The 18,596-nt window shown below is 47.7% G+C and overlaps 1 protein-coding gene across 1 annotated transcript in view; it reads right to left on the bottom strand.

Annotated features, from left to right (window-relative positions):
• DYNC1H1 (dynein cytoplasmic 1 heavy chain 1) overlaps window positions 1-14,350 on the bottom strand; it is a 67,672-nt gene extending 53,322 nt beyond the window's left edge. Inside the window, exons 1-7 of the mRNA XM_032345314.1 lie at window positions 13,922-14,350; window positions 5,339-5,426; window positions 3,244-3,417; window positions 2,777-3,032; window positions 2,250-2,436; window positions 679-950; window positions 360-587 (exon numbers count right to left, since the gene is read on the bottom strand). Of these exons, the coding sequence (XP_032201205.1) occupies window positions 360-587; window positions 679-950; window positions 2,250-2,436; window positions 2,777-3,032; window positions 3,244-3,417; window positions 5,339-5,426; window positions 13,922-14,177 (1,461 nt within the window). The 5' untranslated portion in view covers window positions 14,178-14,350. The remainder of the gene's footprint in view (window positions 1-359; window positions 588-678; window positions 951-2,249; window positions 2,437-2,776; window positions 3,033-3,243; window positions 3,418-5,338; window positions 5,427-13,921) is intronic.
• Between the last annotated feature and the right edge of the window lie 4,246 nt (window positions 14,351-18,596).

Genomic DNA, 18,596 nt, shown 5'->3' with positions numbered 1-18,596 from the left:
GAAAAGGAGTCATTTAATTCTTTTATATAAATCTCAGACATATGCGATTATGAATGAGGCATCTGGGAAAAACGTTAAGAAACACGTCCAAGTCACACAGCTCATTAAACAGTGGAATTTATCTTAAATTAAAACCCAGGAAGTCTGGCTCTAGGGTCCATGCATTTTTGGAGGAGGGATGAATGGATGGAGAAGATTTACTGTGAAAATACAGAGTCACCATATTGTCAAGGGGACAGTGAAAGGGTGCAAACGGAACTCGAGAGGCATCTGGTGCAGAACAGAAGTGTGCATTCTAAGAAAAAGAAAGCAGGTTATAAAAACAACCCATGAACGTATTTTACAAATGTGATACATACCTGTGGCCTCAGGACCCTGACAATGACAGCCCTCAGCTGCTCGTGCTGGCGTCGAAACTTTCTCATCTGGTCAAGGCGGGCCTGGAGCTTCCTGTGAGCTGGGTTGATTCGCCAAACCATCTTCAGATTTTCTTCCCTTTTTCTTTTGACAATGTCTCTCAGTAACACCTGAAGCTTCTCATATTCATCATCCCAAGTCTGAAAGACTTCAAAGCATGCGACCATAACCTAGGATATAATTTACAAAAGGAAGCTTATTATTACAGCATGTTTTCATCTCCGTGCCCTGAGGTGGGTTTTCTGATATATTAAAACTTACTTTTTCAAATTCTTCATAAGCAACATGCATCAATTTTCTGGTGCCCAGTACTTTGAGTAACTGAGAACTCAAGTCTCTTGAAATTGCCTCCACCAAACGCAGAGCCCTCTGAATGGGATATTTTGTGTTTCGGATCTTTCTCAAATGGGTGAAGATTGCAACAAGGGCCTGCCTTATTTTGTCCAGCTCAGTGGCAGACAGCAAATCATTCAGAGGAAAATCTTTCATCAGAGGATTGTAGTCATTCACTGTTTCCAAAGCCTGTTTTAGACCTAGGTTAACAGAGAAACGGTTAATGGTTTTCACAGGAGGTAACACAGGTATAATGCTATAGGTCTACCACACCTTCATTAGGAAAAAGGAATACAACCAAGAGGATACTGCTTACAGCCTAACCCTGGGTAAGTAAACTGAAATACAGCCTCACCACGGAACATTCTGTTGTTGCAGAAGAGTCATTGACACAGAAACTATCTACGATATTTGACAAAAAGGAACATGTCATTAACAGGATGATCCTCTATTAATTAACGGACGGTCTTGTTGCTTTTTAAAGAGTATCAGTCAACTCACACATACTCCAAAGGCTGTGGGTGATGGCCCCAAGGATTTCACTGCTTTCTCTATCATCTAAATGTTCTATAAGTAACATTAAGTTTAGAAAAACTACGTTATCATCCTTAGGAACACTAAAATGTAAGTGGTACACCCATGGCTCGTGTGAACGGAGTGTGTTACGGACAGAGAATCCCAGAAGCACCTGGGTCTAGTCTACCTTCTGACACCTCCAGCAGAAGATTAAAAGAAAGAAAGAGAAAGAAAGAGAAAGAAAGAAAGAAAGAGTATTAGGAAAGAAATAGAAGTTTCAGAGGTATTTAGAAACAAAATTTCAAGGCATTACCTTCCAGCATTAGTGAATGCCCAGGTAACAGATCATGTGATCCACACAACTAGAGGATTTCTACCCGGCACCTCCACTGACATTTAAAATGTGGGCGGCACGCCTTTTTTGGAGGGGTAGGAAAAGAACATGACGAGTACTGCAGCCCCAGTTCCTTGCTCCAGCAGAGCTGTAGAGAAATGCCTAACCATGCCTGGTCATCCAAACCTTGGAGCGCCCAGTGTGTGCTAATACTGCACACTGCTGTGCATACAGAAAACTGAATCTATCTTGACCACTTTCAGCACAGGGAGGAAGGCAGAGAATGGGGAGAAGGGGGCGGGTGCAAGAGGAAGAGAAAGCACGTCCAGCTCTCCTACAGTTCTGTGGGCAAATAACTTCTGCTTAATGTCAACCGTCTTCCTGTCTGGATTGTCAAAAGTACACTTGACTTCGTATTAAGAAGTACGATCTACTCGAGGAGCCAAGTAACTGAGAAACAGGACGGACACTCCTGGGGCTCACTACTCGGACCCAGAAATAGGCTTATGTTCTCAAAAGTCGGAAGAAGAAAGGCATGTGGGAAAGTCATCTGATGGTCCATATGTTAACTTTCACTGACATTTTCCATAAGATCTCACGAAAGCCAGATCTGTAATTTACCAATCACATTACTACTTCCAGTTTTTACCTGTGTCAGTGTCAAAACTGACAGTGGCATGGAAACGCTTGCCGTGTTTCAAGATATCCAGAGTAAGGAGAACTTCTGGGCTCTCTCGTTTCTCCTGTATGCGGTACAACGCACGTTCCAAGTTTAACCAAAAGCTAATTTCCTGCAAGGCTGTTCCTGAGGCAGGGTCTCGATCCAGTTTGGTCACCTTTAAGGATAGATAATATTCAAGAGCATTCACTATTTAAATAAAGGTAGAGAAGTATCATTAACTAGACACATGCATTACAATGTAATCTTTATATTTCAAGTAGATTTCCTTCCCTGTCAATTGTAAGTGGTTGAATAAGTGAAGGCAGAGGTATGAGACCGCTGGGATCAACACTCTCTCAGGGTTAATATTTAAACACCCGCGCACTGTCAGGACCCCGGAGAGCACTGCTAACGTCACCGGACTCTTCACCTCATTGACAAAAACTCAAACCGGTTTTCCAGAGACAGTAAAAAGCAAAGCACCTTATACAACACACTCAATACCATGCTCTTACTTTTTGAATTTCTCGGATCCAGCGGTTAACTCCCGATTGTAACTGATTGAGAAAAGTTGGGTCTTCAACTTTATCTCCAAAGTCTGTAACTTTTGGCTTTTCTCCACGTTCGTAACACTGTTTTGCAACATTTGTAATAATGGGATGAATTGGAAGGCTGATCTCTGGAATTTCAATATTCTGCTGCAAGTGAAGGAGCCCCATTTCAAGTTCTGCGATCTTTTTTTCAACAGAAGGAGCCATTTTATCACCATCCCTAAAAAGGTTAACAAACACTTCAAACTTCAGTGTGCTGCTGGTCTCCAAAAGATCCTATTATTCTACGTCTGTCAAACATTAGTAATATACATCTTATTAATGCAACCGACTTATATCCTCTGGGTTCACTAGCTTTGCCCTCCCAGTTCCCAAATTTCACATTATCTTTCATGGTGTCTTCAAACCGACAGAGGAAAAATGGTGTTTACCTGTCTGCCTTGCCAGACTCTCTGATATAGGACTTAAAGAAAGGAGCCACCGCGTTGCTGATGAACGAATGCAAGGTTTCGTACGGCGAGTCTTCACTGAGCGTGAGGACTCGGAGCTGAGAAGACACCGGTTTGTCTGCATCGATTACTGGAGTACGTTTAATGAATGCCAAGCTAGAAGAAAGCAAAAGAAGAAATTAGGACAAAGAGCCTCATTCCTAATCAGTTTTACTAACTGTCTCCCTCTGTGTGTTACACACGAATTAAAAATTCATTAGAGTGTCATACTTTAAAAGTCACATCAAGAGCATGTTTAAGAGTTGCTTTTCTAATAGGGAAATGCACTGCTTATCTTTCTTTACTCAGGTGAGAGCAACTGAATCAAGGTTAAGGTTTTGGCGTATGACCACGAAACCAGGCAAAGTTAATTCGTCTAATATATAGGTTGAGTTCATGATCTCGGCCTCACTCAAATGACCCTCCCTAATAACTGCAAGTTACAAGCCATGATATACTTAAATCTGATCGTATGCTAGTTTGTACCGTTTCTTTATGGCACTAAGTGACATATAGGCTTTAGTAAACAATAGTCACCCACAGGTTAAAGTGGCAAGAGGGCACTGCAGGCCCCCCCCACAGCCTGGCCTAAATAAACTCTTCCAGTTTTACCTCCTGCTATGCACCCTCTTCCCCACCCAAGACAAAGCTTAAAATGATGTCCCATTCTCTAACCGTGACATGCCACTGTGTCTTTGTTTAAGAAATCTACATTCATCTGCTGAAATTCCAAATAACCTTCAAAACCCAATTCTGGCATAAGCTCTTCCACGCGGCCTCCCCTGACCAGAACCTCTCTCCAATCTCTGTGCTTCATGCCATTCTGCGCCCCTAAGATTCCGCCAAGTGGTACAGTCAGTTGTGTATGTGCTGAGCTTTCTCTCCAAAGACCACAAGCTTCTTGGGAACCAGGTTTTATTTCTCTGCATACCTACTGCCACATCTTACACATAACAGGTGCTCAAACGTGGTTAAATGAATAGTTTTAAAAAAATTAGTATTTAAATTTCCCATTTCCAGGCCAGTACTTTACACATAATACTTTTTTATTCTAAAAAGTCATTGAAACATCCTGACATGACACACTGAGAAGGAAAAAGTCGTAACAGTACCCCTGCCAAAAATGCACAAACAAATCTAATCATCCCTGGTCTGTACTTCTCAAAAATGTCAGTATCATGAAAGTCATAGAATGAGATTCTGGGTCAAGGGAGAATTACTGTCAGGGACATTACTGAAACAGTATGTGCATGCACATGGTGCCTAGTACTACTATACCAGTATTTCCTGAACTTAAAAATTGTATCAAGGCTATGAATAGAAGTGTCCATGTTCTTAGGAAATACACTGAAGTATTTAGGGGTAATGGGGCAGGTTGCCTATAACCAACTCTCAAATGGTTCAAGAAAAAGAGTGATGATGCAAATGTGGCTTTGTTAACAAACGACATCTGATATCAATTGTAGAGAATTCATGCAACTCTTTAGTAGGCTTGAAATTATTCAAAATAAAACGTTTTAAAAAGCTGAAGCAGTACAATTAAACATTTACATATTTAAATTTGGATCTGTCTACTGGAATGTAAATTGACACCAGTTTTCTAGAAGGTGGAGAACTCTAGTCATGCATTAAAGACTTCAGTGACATACCGCATCTGAACCAGTAATGCTTTCTTTAGGGACTGATACCAAGAAGAATGAGACCTCTACCTAACAACCTTTACTAGGTTTTTACTAGTTACTTACAAAAAAGAAAATTCAGATATAATCTGAGAATTATTATTACACATGTTAAGTACATTTTGGCTCAAACCTAAAATGGATGCCATGACATAGCAATTAAAATAAAAATCTTTCAGAATTTATATTGACTTGGAAATCCTCTGAATTTCAGCATATGAAAATCAAAGGTGATTCAATACATGAATTAATCTAAATTCTTGAGTGTTTTCTTAATGTCTTTGTCTGAGTCAATTAAGATCTATATTCAATTCTTACAAGCTTATAATCAAAGGTAACAGTATATCCACACTACTCACCTATTGGACTTAACTCCGTAATGAATATCTATGTTGATATTATAGGAAATGAATTCTTTTTCCTCTTCTCCTTCATCACCAACATCCTCTACAAATTGTAATAAATATGATATCAAATTCATGTCAGTATCAACTCCTCACCCAACCCCCAACATTTAAACCCCCATATGACTCGGCTCCACCTATTTTTCCCACTTTTTCCCCTGACTCCTGGCCCAGGCACTTTGCTGTGTGATCCTGGGCAAGGGAGTTAACTTCTCTGTACCTCCATTCCTTTTCCGGTAAGTCGGGAGGCACTGGCCTGCCCGGGGATGTGGGAGGCACCCAAGCAGGGTCTGGCCCCCTGGAGTGCGAGGTGGTACCCCCCTGTGCCACTGCTCACCGCCCGCTCGGGGCAGTCTCCTCCCCTGGGCTCCCAGCACAGAAGGCACTCTCCACTTCCCACTCTGGGTATTCTGGTCAGGTGTTTGCTCAACGCTCACGAGGGACAGGCACTTTATTTCCCAAGGACTGCAGGTCTGTCACACATGTAACATTCATGACAGCACTGTGGGGCTTAGCATGATTCCTTCTACCCATGTCCAAGTAAGAAATGTTAAGTCAACTGCCCCCAAACACGTGTCTGGAAAAGGACAAAGTGAGAATTCAGAAGTCTGTGATTCCAAACCCAGGGTCCTTCCCAGCATAGCGCCTCGTCAAGCACCCCACAAAGTGCACACAACCATCAAGAAAATCATTATCAACGAACATCCCCAGGGTCATGGAGAGGCATTCACCGAGCCTTCCCCTCCGCTGTCACACCGCTCTTCAGGCTTCAGGACCCGCCCTGGGATCGATTTGTGAATGCATCTTCCTCCCCGAACGTGAGCTCCTGCAGGGCAGGGACCATGGTGCATTCCATGCAGTGAACAGCATGCACACTAGTCATTTTAGAAAGCGAACTTTTTAATTAAGGGGGCGCCTGGGTGCTGGGTCATTAAACATCTGCCTTCAGCTCAGGTCATGATCCCAAGATCCTGGGATCGGGCTCCCTGGTTGGCAGGAAGACTGCTTCTCCCTCTCCCACTCCCCCTGCTTGTGTCTGCTCTCTCACTGTGTCTCTCTCTGTCAAATAAAATCTTAGGGGGAAAAAAAGGCTTACTGGAATTCAATAGTAAGATAGCTCAAGATGCATGTGAACAAAATTTCTTTCTTTCTTTCTTTTTTTAAAGCAGGCTCCAGGCTAAGCATGGAACCCAATGCAGGACTTGAAATCATGACCCTGAGATCAAGACCTGAGCTGAGATCAACAGTCAGACACTTAACTGATGGAGCCGCCTATATGCCCCTGAACAAAATTTTTAAATAATTAAAAACCGTAACTGAAAAATTAAAATCTGTCAGAACGGGAAGTAATCCGAACCTCCAGCTCTAGCACTGATGCCCCAGCTGAACCGTCTCAGCAATGACGCACTGCTAAGCAATCATCTGCAAAAATTGCTACCCGAGGAGTAACGCGATACGTGTGCTTCACCTTCACTTTTACGTTATGATGTCAGCAAGGCAGAGACTTCGTGATCTTAGCCATTTTTCTTCCTCTGGAAAACGGGCAGAGGAGTGGGGCGGGGGGTGGTGGTGAAACAGGCGAAAGGTGAAGAGTGCGCTCACGGTGAACACTGAGCGACGCCCAGAAGTGACGCCTCACTATACTGTACCTGACACTAGTCGTAATGGTGTATGTTAACTATACTAGGATTAAGATAAAAAAAGTAAAAAGTGAATACAATGGGCAGCAGAGGAGGGGGTGGGATATTAAATTAGATGGTCTATAAAAAGTTTCTTTAAGCACAAACAAATATGAAAATCTGGGTATATAAAGTCTGAGCAAAAGCTATTTACTTCATTAGCTTTAAGATGAAACAAATACAAAGTTTACACTGAAAGATAAAAAAATATTAGTATATCTTTTAAGACAATAACTCTTCCGGGGCACCTGGGTGGTTCAGCGGGTCAAGCCTCTGGCCTTTGGCTCAGATGACAGTCTCAGGGTCCTGGGATTGAGCCCCACATCACATCGCATAGCATCAGGCTCTCTGCTCAGCAGGGAGTCTGCTTCCTCCTCTCTCTCTGCCTGCCTCTCTGCCTACTTGTGATCTCTGTCAAATAAAATCTTAAAAAAGAAAAAGACAATAACTCCTCCAAAATACTGTTTTTAGTATAATTTTAGGAAGTAGAGGAGGTGGTCAACTATTCTAGTATGCCAGGTACTTCCTAGTTGTTCTTAAAAAAATGACTAACCACAAAAAACAAACAAACAAAAAACAACTAAACAAAACCAATCGGGTTTTCTAACTACCAAAATATGGATATACCGTAAGACCGATCACACTGCCTGTAGCCAACCACACATGATGGCTGCAATTTCTAAAATGCAAGCACATGAACGGAGCATAAAGAAACACTCCCAAACTAAAACAGTTGTCAGGGTGGTAGGATTATGAAATATTTTCTCCCTCAATTTTCCAAACCCTATCCTATGAATTATATAAAATATGCATCATCAAAATAGCATCCAAACAGTATCCAGCAAAGTAACATTTTGTAATCATTAAAGGAAATTAACGACGTAACTTTGAACCATTTCTTCCTCCAAGACAAAATCCACCATCTAAATCAATAAAACCTCACAGAAAACGTGCCAACTGGATGCAGCATCTAGCCTTGCTGCCGGCACTTCCTAATGCAAACAGGGTTAAAGGAACTGGGCGGCGGGCCAGGAGATGAGTCACGGCTCGGCTCCATCTCGGCCGCTGGCTGGGAACGCCCAGCTCCCAGCTCTGCGCTGGGAATACCGCAATGCAGCAGCACTCTGCCAGAGCTCGGGAGGGCACACCCAAACACAGTCCTCAGACAAGGATATCCAACAGGGGTCCTCCTCTATGGCTTGGTTAAGACCCTAATTTCTTTTGATGATAATTTATGAAAGTCACAGAATATATTCTGCATTAGTTTTTTAATGCATATTTTCCATAAAAAGAGATCAAATGAAGTCTGAGTATGTCTGATTCCTAGCAGAAAAAAACCTCACTGTTTTATAAACTGCCATCAAATAATTTAACCTTTTGCTTCCCTATAAATTATTACGTCTTCCAAATAATAATAGTGTAACATTCTACTTCTGCAGAAACATTTTTTTAACTGTTCAGAAGGGGAAAGACACATGATAGTTAATTCTTAGTAACAAAGAAGCTGCTAATCCTGCTATATTTAGAAGCTTATAGCTAACACAATCTGCATATTTCATCAGGCAATCCTGCTTTCAGTAAAGTCTGAATCTGTTCGCTACCGCTGCTAACGTTACTGGTCGATACTTAACGGCCTAGTGGCATCCTGTCCATGAGTACATGCCGGCAGTCGAAGTACTGGGACAGAAAGCGCGGAGCTGCCTCACCAGGTCCTTTGCTGGAAGCCACACTAATATACATTTAGTGACCTGTGGACATTTCTTTGGTTAACTTCTGAGAGTTGTATTTCTAGAGATGTTCACAATGTCAGTTAGCATGAATCTGTGTAAATTTCTGAATGGTCAGTTTAATGTATTTCAAACTAAGAGTGATTTCCATCATTACCCTGTGAATTAGGCGAGCGTTACATCTTGCTTAGTGAAACATAAAAAGATGTGCATTCAATTACCTGAAGACTGGACTTCCTCCCCCAGACAGGGCAGGTTTCACAAAAGGTACTGAGCGCACAAGGGAAGAGGAGCACAGCTCCCCGTCCTTGGTCATTCCCTCAACTGCCCCCCCTTCCTCCCAGCCTTGAGGCACGTGTCTTCTCCACCCAGCAAAGGCAGCCAGCCGCTCTCTCTGGCCCACACAAACTACCAAATACCTCGTTACACATTCCGGGTTCTCCTTATCTTTCATCTTCTTTTCCTCTTAAAATCCAAAACCTACGAAGGCCACATTATTTTGGTTGATCGCCATCATAGATGCTCTCTCCCTTTTCTCTCACAGGTTTGCTTTAGCGTCCCCCTTTCCTGCATCTGGTGCTTTTTCCTGTCACCTGGACACCCATCACCCCTTTGTCCTCCCTCTGAGGGGCTGTGACTTCTTTGCCACAACCACTCCCTGCTCTGGCACGAGGCTCAGGGCATGGTGAGAAAGTCTGAGTTTTCTCTTCAACCTGAAGACTTCCGTTCACAGCACCGTTAGCAAGGGGAACGGAGGGTTAAAGACCACATAATGCGCGACAACACTGGCAAACAGTTCCCCTCCAACGTTACTTTCCTACTTTTCTAAAACAAGTGATGACGGTTTTCCCTTTGCTGCCCATAAACGCCATTTGTTATGCTACCCTACACATTCAAACCTAGTGAGCTGCAGACTGGCTTGTCCTATGAAGGGTACAGGGCCCCCCGCTCGCGGTGTGACAGCACAGGGCAGTAGGAACCCAGGCTCAGGGACTCCTGGCCTTGGGCTTCAAGGCAGTGTGGTGTCACAGAAAAATCTTCCCACGAATTTGCTAACCATTTCACTAACCATTTTGGGGACAAAGCAAAGGCCGGAAATGCATACTTTGTAGTCATCATTTCTTCATCCTTTAGAGAAAACAAGTCCTCAGAAAAATAATTTTTAAAATCCACAAAAATATTCCCCATTAAACCTTCCACACTGCTGGATCTCTACGAAGTTGAGGACTGTAAGAAGTTCTACCTTTCTTTCACATTCTAGTCCCCAGCCATCTCTGCACTACTGAAGAGGAGGTAAAACCCCCTGAATTATGTCTGTTGGGAAAAACTAGAATCCAAGCTTAGGATAAATACTGACTAAAGGCAGCCATTATTTTCAGTCTTAAGGACAAAGTACCAAGCCTAAGACACCCAAATGTAAACAAAAACAAAAGCCCCCAACAAGCTGGAGCCTCCTGGAACCAGCCGCAAGCTGCAGCATCTCTTCCCTGCCCCCAACCTTTACGACCCAACCGGAAATGCACGCCAGGTAAAAACTGCTCCAGAACGTCATTAAAATTGTAAGGCGCGTATTAAGTAATAAGCTTCTCTTTGGTTGTAATTTTAGAAGTACACCATGAAAAAACAACTTTCTACAGGCCAGGAATTACAGAAAAAAGATTTCTCTTTTTCAAATCAGAGGAGCTATCATTTAACACTCCCGTTCCCACCTACTCTCCAATGCTTTAGTATCAAAATAAACTTAAATTCGCAATCTTTATTCTACATTTTAAGAAATACTGTACTTCAACAGAAAACTTTACAGTTAGCTGGGGTGGTTAAATATATATATAGCTTCATGTAAAAATGCTTTATGTTCAATGACAAGTGTTTGGAAAATTCTTTCCATAAAAAGTGTAGGGATGGGGCGCCTGGGTGGCTCAGTGGGTTGAAGCCTCTGCCTTCGGCTCGGGTCATGATCCCAGGGTCCTGGGATCGAGCCCCACATCGGGCTCTCTGCTCAGTGGGGAGCCTGCTTCCCCCCTTCTCTCTCTGCCTGCCTCTCTGCCTACTTGTGGTCTCTATCTGTCAAATAAATAAATAAAATCTTAAAAAAAAAAAGTGTAGGGAGGATAAAATAAAAGTAATTTTCTCTGTTCACTAATTATAACTTCATCCTTTTTAAAAAAATATTTTATTTGTTTATTTGACAGAGCACGGGAAAGGAGACACAAGCAGGGGGAGTGGGGAGGAAGAAGCAGGCTTCCCACTGAGTAGGGAGCCGGACATGGGGCTCTATCTTAGGACCCCAGGATCATGACCTGAGCCGAAGGCAGATGCTTAACGACTGAGCCACCTAGGTGCTCCTTATGACTTCATTCATTTTTTAAAAAAATATTTTTATTTTTATTTATTTGACAGACAGAGATCACAAGTAGGCAGACAGGCAGGCAGAGAGAGGGGAGGGGGAGAAGCAGGCTTCCTGCTGAGCAGGGAGCCTGATGCGGGGCTCGATCCCAGGACCCTGGAATCATGACCTGAGTCGAAGGCAGCGGCTTTAACCCACTGAGCCACTTCATTCTTGACAGTCTTTACTCACTTTAAAGAATTTAGATTTGTTTTCCACATTATAAAGCAAACATTTTTACTGTAACTAGCTAATGGCTGCTCACATTTGATTAAATGTTCAAAAGCCAATGCTAACTCAAAAACCACCTGGAGGAAAGCCCTCCAGTCAAATGACCTGGGTCTGTACTTCTGTCTAAATCATGCTAGTTTAGTCCAGATGCTAATAAGACTGATGCAACCATATAGTCTTTCCTTAAAGTTTTCAGGTGAAAAATAAATTACAGACAGGTTGAGTTACTAAAAATACTTTTTTTTTTTAATTTTTATAAATACAGGAATGAGGCAGGATTTCAATTTTAGACACTCTCATTCCTTATTCAATGTTCAAAAGTGCAAGTCATTACGGAGCCAAGACATGGATGGCTGGACATTTGCTTTGCTAAATTAAGAAAATATACCATCAAGAAAACATGCTTTGCACTGAAAAGCATACTACAGAAACAGGGCTTCCACCCAATAATTTTAGCAAAGTTCAGTTCTAATGTTTGAGAAAAGCCCATTACTGATGAGCAGTCAAGAAGCAAAAACAAAAGTTACAATTTTTTTTCCATAAAAAGAAACTGAGTCCCAAGGTAGAAATCACTGATTTTAACATATAAACTATGCAATGAAAACATGATCAAGAATTAGCCAAGGTCAAACTACTAAAAATACAGCAACTTCATACAAATTAAAATGTATTTTAATAAAACAATGCATATTCATTGAAAAATAACCAGAAAGATTCCAAAATGCTGACACTGGTTATATCTGGGTCAAAGGATTCCAAGTGATTTTTCCTTTATCTACATACTTTTAAATTTTCTGTCACGACTAAAAGAGTCGTGAAAGAGTAGGTGGGTTAAAAAAAAAATTTTTTTTTAACACTAATGGTTTCCGTGCTGGAAAACATGACCCCAAGCATAACAGAAAACCAAAAACAACATTATTAGTGTAAATATGTCTGAATGGCTCATCTGCTTTTAACATTCCATGTGAGTCTTTCAGACACTCTGACCTTCTCACCCTCTCAAAGAAACAAGAGGCTACAATGAAGCATCTCCTGAAATAGCCTTTGAAAGAAACAAACTATCAGAAAGAAATAAAGTGTGTGTGTGAGGGGGTAAGACAGTATAAATCCCCTTATTGGCAGAACTTTACAGTTCTGTTTTGTTTTGAGATTATCAGAAGCTCAACGGCAAACATCTTGGGACAATGGCCAATCCCTTAGTTCTAAGGGTAAAATTTCCTTGAACATCACCCCCTGGGTTCCCGGGCCAGTGCCACACCCATTCTGCGCTGTCAAATACACTCATCATCAACTACCAAGTGGTACTGCGGAGTCCAGGAACTCTCCCTGAAGACAAGCTCAGTTCTCAAGAGGGATGTAGCCTTGCTTGGGAAGGTCACTATTAGAGGAGACTGCTGGGATGTTCAAATCTTCTGCCTCCTCTCCCCGTGTAGGTGCCTAACCAGAGTCTCCCTCTTTAAAATATCTGTCAGCTAGGGGTGCCTGGGTGGCTCAGTCGGCTAAGTGTGTGTCCTCTGTTCAGGTCATGATCCCAGGGTCCTGGGACCGAGCTCCGCATTGGGGTCCCTCCTCAGCGGGGAATCTGCTTCTCCTCCTGCCGGCTGCTCCCCCTGCTTGTGCCCGCTCTGACAGAAAAATAAAATCTTAATAGTAATAGTAATGATAAAACAATAAAAACTCCACAAACGAAATTCAAACATCACAGGGTCACTATTAGGATCATCTAGGCACTACAGAAACACAAAGGTATGGTTAGCGAAACCCAGCAGTGTACTGGACACGACACGCTGATTCCAGTCCAGGGAGCGCAATGAGCTGCTGACTTGGGGCGAGTCATCTCCGCGGAGCCTGTCTGCGACAGACGGAGAGAGAGATACACCCAGACGGCAAGGACGCCGTGAGGACCTAGAGGCCGACCTGGGAGCGCACATCCACCTGGAACGGGGATGCTCTGCTCGCGGCCCCGGTCGGCCCTGTCTGTCCCTCCCTGGGCCTCCCATCCGGGTCCGCACAGGGCAGTGCCAGGACGCTCGGGAGCCGGCCAGGCCCCCGTCAGCTCCGACCCCCACACCCAGGCCGCGCACGGCTCCGCGGGTCTGCCCCTGACACATCCCTCGCGAGGACGGCCCGGCCCGGCCACAAATCGAAACCGAAAAGCTCATGTGACATTGGAGGCCGGGATGCGGCCTCCGCCCGCGCTCAGCCCGGGAGACCCTGTCTCCACCCAACTCGGCCATCTTGAGGCCCGAGCAGACAAAGCGAGCCCATTGTGTTGCGTGACGGCAAGACGGGGCCACCCGCTCTCCGTTCCCCGCGACCCGGAAGGGGGCACCCCCGGGACTCCCGCCTGGCAGGGGGTGTGGCGCCGGCCTCGCCCGGCGGCCGCGGGGACCCACCCCGCAGGGCGTCCGCAGCGCGGAGGCCGCTCCCGCCCCGGCGTCCGGCGTCCGGCGTCCCGGCGTCCCGTTCCCCCAGCCCCGGCCCCGGCCGCCCGGCCCCGGCCCCGGCCCCGCACCTTTGAGCGTGGAGCGCTCCACCAGGACCGTGTGGACCTGGGGGTCCGACAGGAACTTGCGCATCTGCTCCAGGGCGCTCTTCTCCTCCAGCGCCGCCTCGAGCGCAGCCGGCGCCTCGCCGCCATCCTCCAGCAGCAGCGGCACCAGCTTGCGCAGGTGCTTCTGCAGGACCGACACGTCGGCCACGTTCTGGACGGCCGACACCTCCAGGCCGGCCGAGCCGTCCTCGCCGCCACCGCCGCCCGGCTCCGACATGGCGCCGCGCTCGGGACCCGCAGGGAGCGCTGGGCAGGCGGCCGCGGCTCCGCACGAGAGCGAGCGCCGAGCGGACGAACGAAGAGAAACGGGCGCCCGAAGTCGACCGTCCGCTAACCGCGGCCGACTGAAGGGAGCGGGCGCCGGCTCCGCCCTAAAGGCCGCCGCCCGCCGGCCCGCCCCGCCCGCGGCCCGCCGCCTCAGCCACTAGCGCCCGCTCGCCGCCGCGGCGTCACGACGTTGCGCATGCGCGCGTGCGGGCCCCCGGCGACGCCGCCGCGCAGCCTTCTGGGATCTGTAGTCCCGGCGCTGGGCGGGTCCCGCGTTTCCCCCGCAGCGCAAACCCTAAAGGTGGGATCTTGACTTGGCGCGTGGGCGGCGTAGGGTGGTCGGGGACTACAGCTGCGACACAGAGCCCGAGACGCTCCGTGAATATTGAATGAATGAACGGCGTTCGTGACGAGAGCTAACGTGTTTTTGGAGCAGTTAGCGTGTGACCGACATTGCTCTCAGCATTTAGCCTGTATTATTGCGTTGGACGAATGACTGCAATGTGTTGAGTGCTAAAACATAGTGGTGACTTATGTGTTATTAGATATACGCGTGAAGAGTGAGGACGTTTTTCAGAGGGACAGGACATGAGGGGGCTGGACGCGTTGCTAGTTTGGAAAGAGGGTGGTGGGGAAGGGGACAGTCCCAGCGGAGGAACTAGACTTTACAAAGACAGGGGGGCCTGAAGGTTGGGGCTGGATCTCTGCAGAGGCGGTGTCAGGTACAGCCAGGAGATGACACCCACCTGAACGGTGGGGTAAAGCCAAGATGTAGATGCTGGCTGCTAATGATGAGATAATTCCCCCTGGGATGCCGTGATGACCTAGGGGGAGACCTCGGTGTGAGCATCTTTCTAGAACAGTGATGCTCTCCTAGCAGCGAGGGCTGGCCCTGTCATTCCATGGGCCTCCGCCTCTGGGGCGGAGATGCCTGCCAGCTAAAGCTCCCCACACCCCCCATCCACCTAGATCTCCTCCCTTAGCCTGAGAAGACATAAGGGTGAGAGTCCAGGCTGCCCACATTCTTGGTTTAGTGATGACAGTTTCTTTTAAGGAGCATTAATTGGCCTTTGAAAATTCAAACTCATAACTTGCTTCTTAAATTGGGTGGAGGAATGGAAGCCAAAGACATTATTTTTGTAACAGAGTGCACAGTCACAGAGCTGAGTCCCGATTGGTAGGATGGTGATGGGATGATTCGATTCCCCCAAATCATCTTTGGAAAACTTGGAAACATACAGTATGCTTCTCCTTGCTCAATTACCCAATGCCAAGCCCTGGGGGCGGGGGGTGTGCTGGAACACAGAAACTAATCAGATGATTCTTGTCTTTAAGGAGCTCATGGAGGAGGGGGCAGGTTAATACCCCGTCCTCCGGCCCTCCGTCAGTCCACCTTTGTGTGATATGCCCAAACAGATCTAAATGAGCTTCCCTGAGAAAAAACGTAAAGCAACTGCAATGAGTTTGTGCAGTGATCATAATGGCCTTGAACAATAACGGCCCCACCAGGAGCTGACACCGGATGCTCACTCAGTGCTAAGCACTCTGCTGGGAATCTCCCAGCTTTGTGTCCTTTGGCTTAGGGACAGGGACGAAGAGGGAAATCTTTTAGGTGCAGGCTAGTGAGCTCTGCATTGACCACACACCATTTGAGACCCAGAAGCCCACAGCGACCTGGCAGACCGAGAGAGACAGCCCACGGTCTGCACCGTGAGTCAGCACCATTCAGGAGACCCCAGGAAAGGCGGCTACCTGGGCATCTGAGACTCCGCAACCTGGACCTGAGCCACAGCCGCTGAGTGGCAGGCTTTGGTTTTGCAGCTCTGTATGACAGGCTCAAAATTAAAAGTGTTATTTCTAAGAGAATGGAAATCGGAAAACTCTGAATAGTCTACAAGGATCCATACGTTGGCCCACGGTGCCTGCATTTCCATCTTATAAAGATGTTTGCTGTGTTCAACACCCAAGAATGGCCAACTGTAATGATTGACTGTTCACTGTACCCAGGTGATAAGCACTCTAACCCCCCCTGGCTGGCTGGACTTCCCCAGGGCTGCAAGTCGAGATCTCTTGTTAGATGCCCATTTGGCCTGCTGGTGCAGGACTCTGGCCCCCAGTCCAAGTCCTCCAAGCTGCTACCCCTGAGTCGGGCAGGGGGCCCTTTACCCAAACCAGGCCTCTCCCACCGCTTGTTCAGGCATCTCAGCTTCCCCTTGTCCACAGTCAGAGCAGCTTCGGCCGTGGGCAGCATGGGATGGGGGTGGAGCGTGTTGGAAAGCATTTGTTCCAGGTTGATGGGGGATGATAGTGGCTGCTAGGCGGCTTGTATTTTATCAGAATTCAGTGAACCGTCTACACAGAAGAGATCGCGTCCATTCCCCACGCTTCTCTTTAAGGTGGCCGCAGTGGGGGCTCTTCATGTCCGAGCTGGGGGCTCAGTGCCATCCCTGCCCTGCCTCTCAGTCTCCCAGGCCTGGGGTCGAGCCCCTGGGCAGGAGTCCGACTGGGCCTGCACCTTCCGGCTCTGCGCTGGATCTCCCCTCCTCTTCCCCCACACACCGTACTTGGTATATGGGCTTGCCCGTCCATTCACTCACTCGCTCACTCATTCCTACGGCTCATTCCTTGAGGAACGCAGCAGGGCCCAGTCCAGCGCGGGTGCTTGGTTAACGGCTGCGGAACCGACGCCGGGGAACCGTGTGCCGCGGCCGCCGGTCCACAGGGCACATTCTGGACTGTGACCTTCCAGCGGCTTTAAGCCAGGCGCGCTCTGCTGCCGGCGGGACCGCACTTGCCCTCGGCGCACGGGGGAGGGGACCCAGGGGACCCACCCCCTGCCCGCCCGGGTTCGGTCCCTGGGGGCTCTGGGCGAGGCTGGAGCGGGGTGGGGATCCTGGAGGCTGGAAGCCACCCTGGGCGCGGCCTGGGGGCGGAGGGGCAGCGCCCCGACCGGGCAGGACGGTCTCTTGGCGCCCCCTAGCGACACGGGGGAGGACGTGCGCGCGCCCCCGGACCTCGCGCGCTGGGAGGCCCCTCCCCAGTCCGCTGTGCGCCCGTCCCTGGGGCGCCACCCGGTTCAGGTTCCCAAGGTCACCGCGCCCTTGCCCATGGCCACAGAGCGAGTCATGGCAATGACCGCAGCCTGTGGGCCGGCCTGCATTCCACCACCCCTGGGGAGGCTTAGAGAAGTTCGTGTCTAAGCACAGACCATTACCGGTCACTCCTGCCCACAGGCCCTCGGAGGCTCCTGACGGCTGCCCTGGGCGCTCCTCTCTGGAGGTACCCCGCCCCTTCTGTCACCTGAGAACAACCTGTGTCCCCACCGAGGCCACGGCTCCCTGCGTACACTGGACCCATCTTTTCTCACGGACATCACCTGTGAATTCTCCCTTGGCTCCCAAGTCTCCCTCTTCCTCCTGGATCCTTCCCAACCTGGGCCAACCTGCGGGGACGCATCCCTTCTTGAAAAGGAAAGGAGACCCTGCCATGTTGCCTATCCGCACCTCTCCACCTCTTTGCTGCCTTTTCCAGCAAAGTGTCGTGAAAATGAGTGTGCGTGGGGACAGCCACTCCCCCTATCTGACGCATAATGCTCAGGCACACCCCCACAGCCCCGGGTAAGTGCTCCTGTCCGGCCACCGAGGGCCTCTGCAGTGATCAGTCCTCAGTTCTCATCTGGCTGGACTGCTGGGCAGCTTTGACACAGCTGGGCCCTAATGTCTTTAAATGTTTCCTTCACCTGGCCCTCCTCAAACCGTGCCCCCTCCACTTCCTTTGCTGGACCCTCCCCTTTCCTAACCCTAAAGGTTGGAGTGGCTCAATGCACAGTCTTCAGCCGGCTTTTGCGTTCTTACCACGCTCCCCAGGTGACCTCCCCCGGCCCCATGTCATTCAACACACATATATACACTGCTGTCTCCCAACCTTAGGGACCACATTCTGCTGCTGTTGGGTGGAGTGTTCTAGGAAATACCAATTAGGCCAAGCTGGTCGCAAGTGTGGTTCACGTCTTCTCTATTTTCTACTAGTTCTATGCATTTTTTTTTCCTTTTTTAAAGATTTTATTTATTCATTTGACAGCACAAGCAGAGAGAACAGCAAGCAAGCAGAGACAAAGAGCGAGACAGAGTAGGAGGGAGAGGCAGGCAGAGGGAGAAGCAGGCTCCCCACTGAGCAGGGAGCCCGATGCAGGACTAGATCCCAGGACCTGAGATCGTGACCCCAGAGGAAGACAGATGCTTAAGGACTGAGCCACCCAGGCACCTCTGTTTTATGAATTCTTGAGAGAGGTGTTGGCATGTCAGATTCCAAGTGTGCGTTTGTCCAAGGTCCTTGCGCTTCCTTCTGTTTTTGCTTCATGAATTTGAAG

The sequence above is a fragment of the Mustela erminea genome, chromosome 5, assembly GCF_009829155.1.
Source record: "Mustela erminea isolate mMusErm1 chromosome 5, mMusErm1.Pri, whole genome shotgun sequence".
In the NCBI taxonomy this organism is placed as follows: domain Eukaryota; kingdom Metazoa; phylum Chordata; class Mammalia; order Carnivora; family Mustelidae; genus Mustela; species Mustela erminea.
The sequence above is the reverse complement of the archived record's forward strand: the minus strand, read 5'-3'. Positions and strand labels throughout refer to the sequence as shown.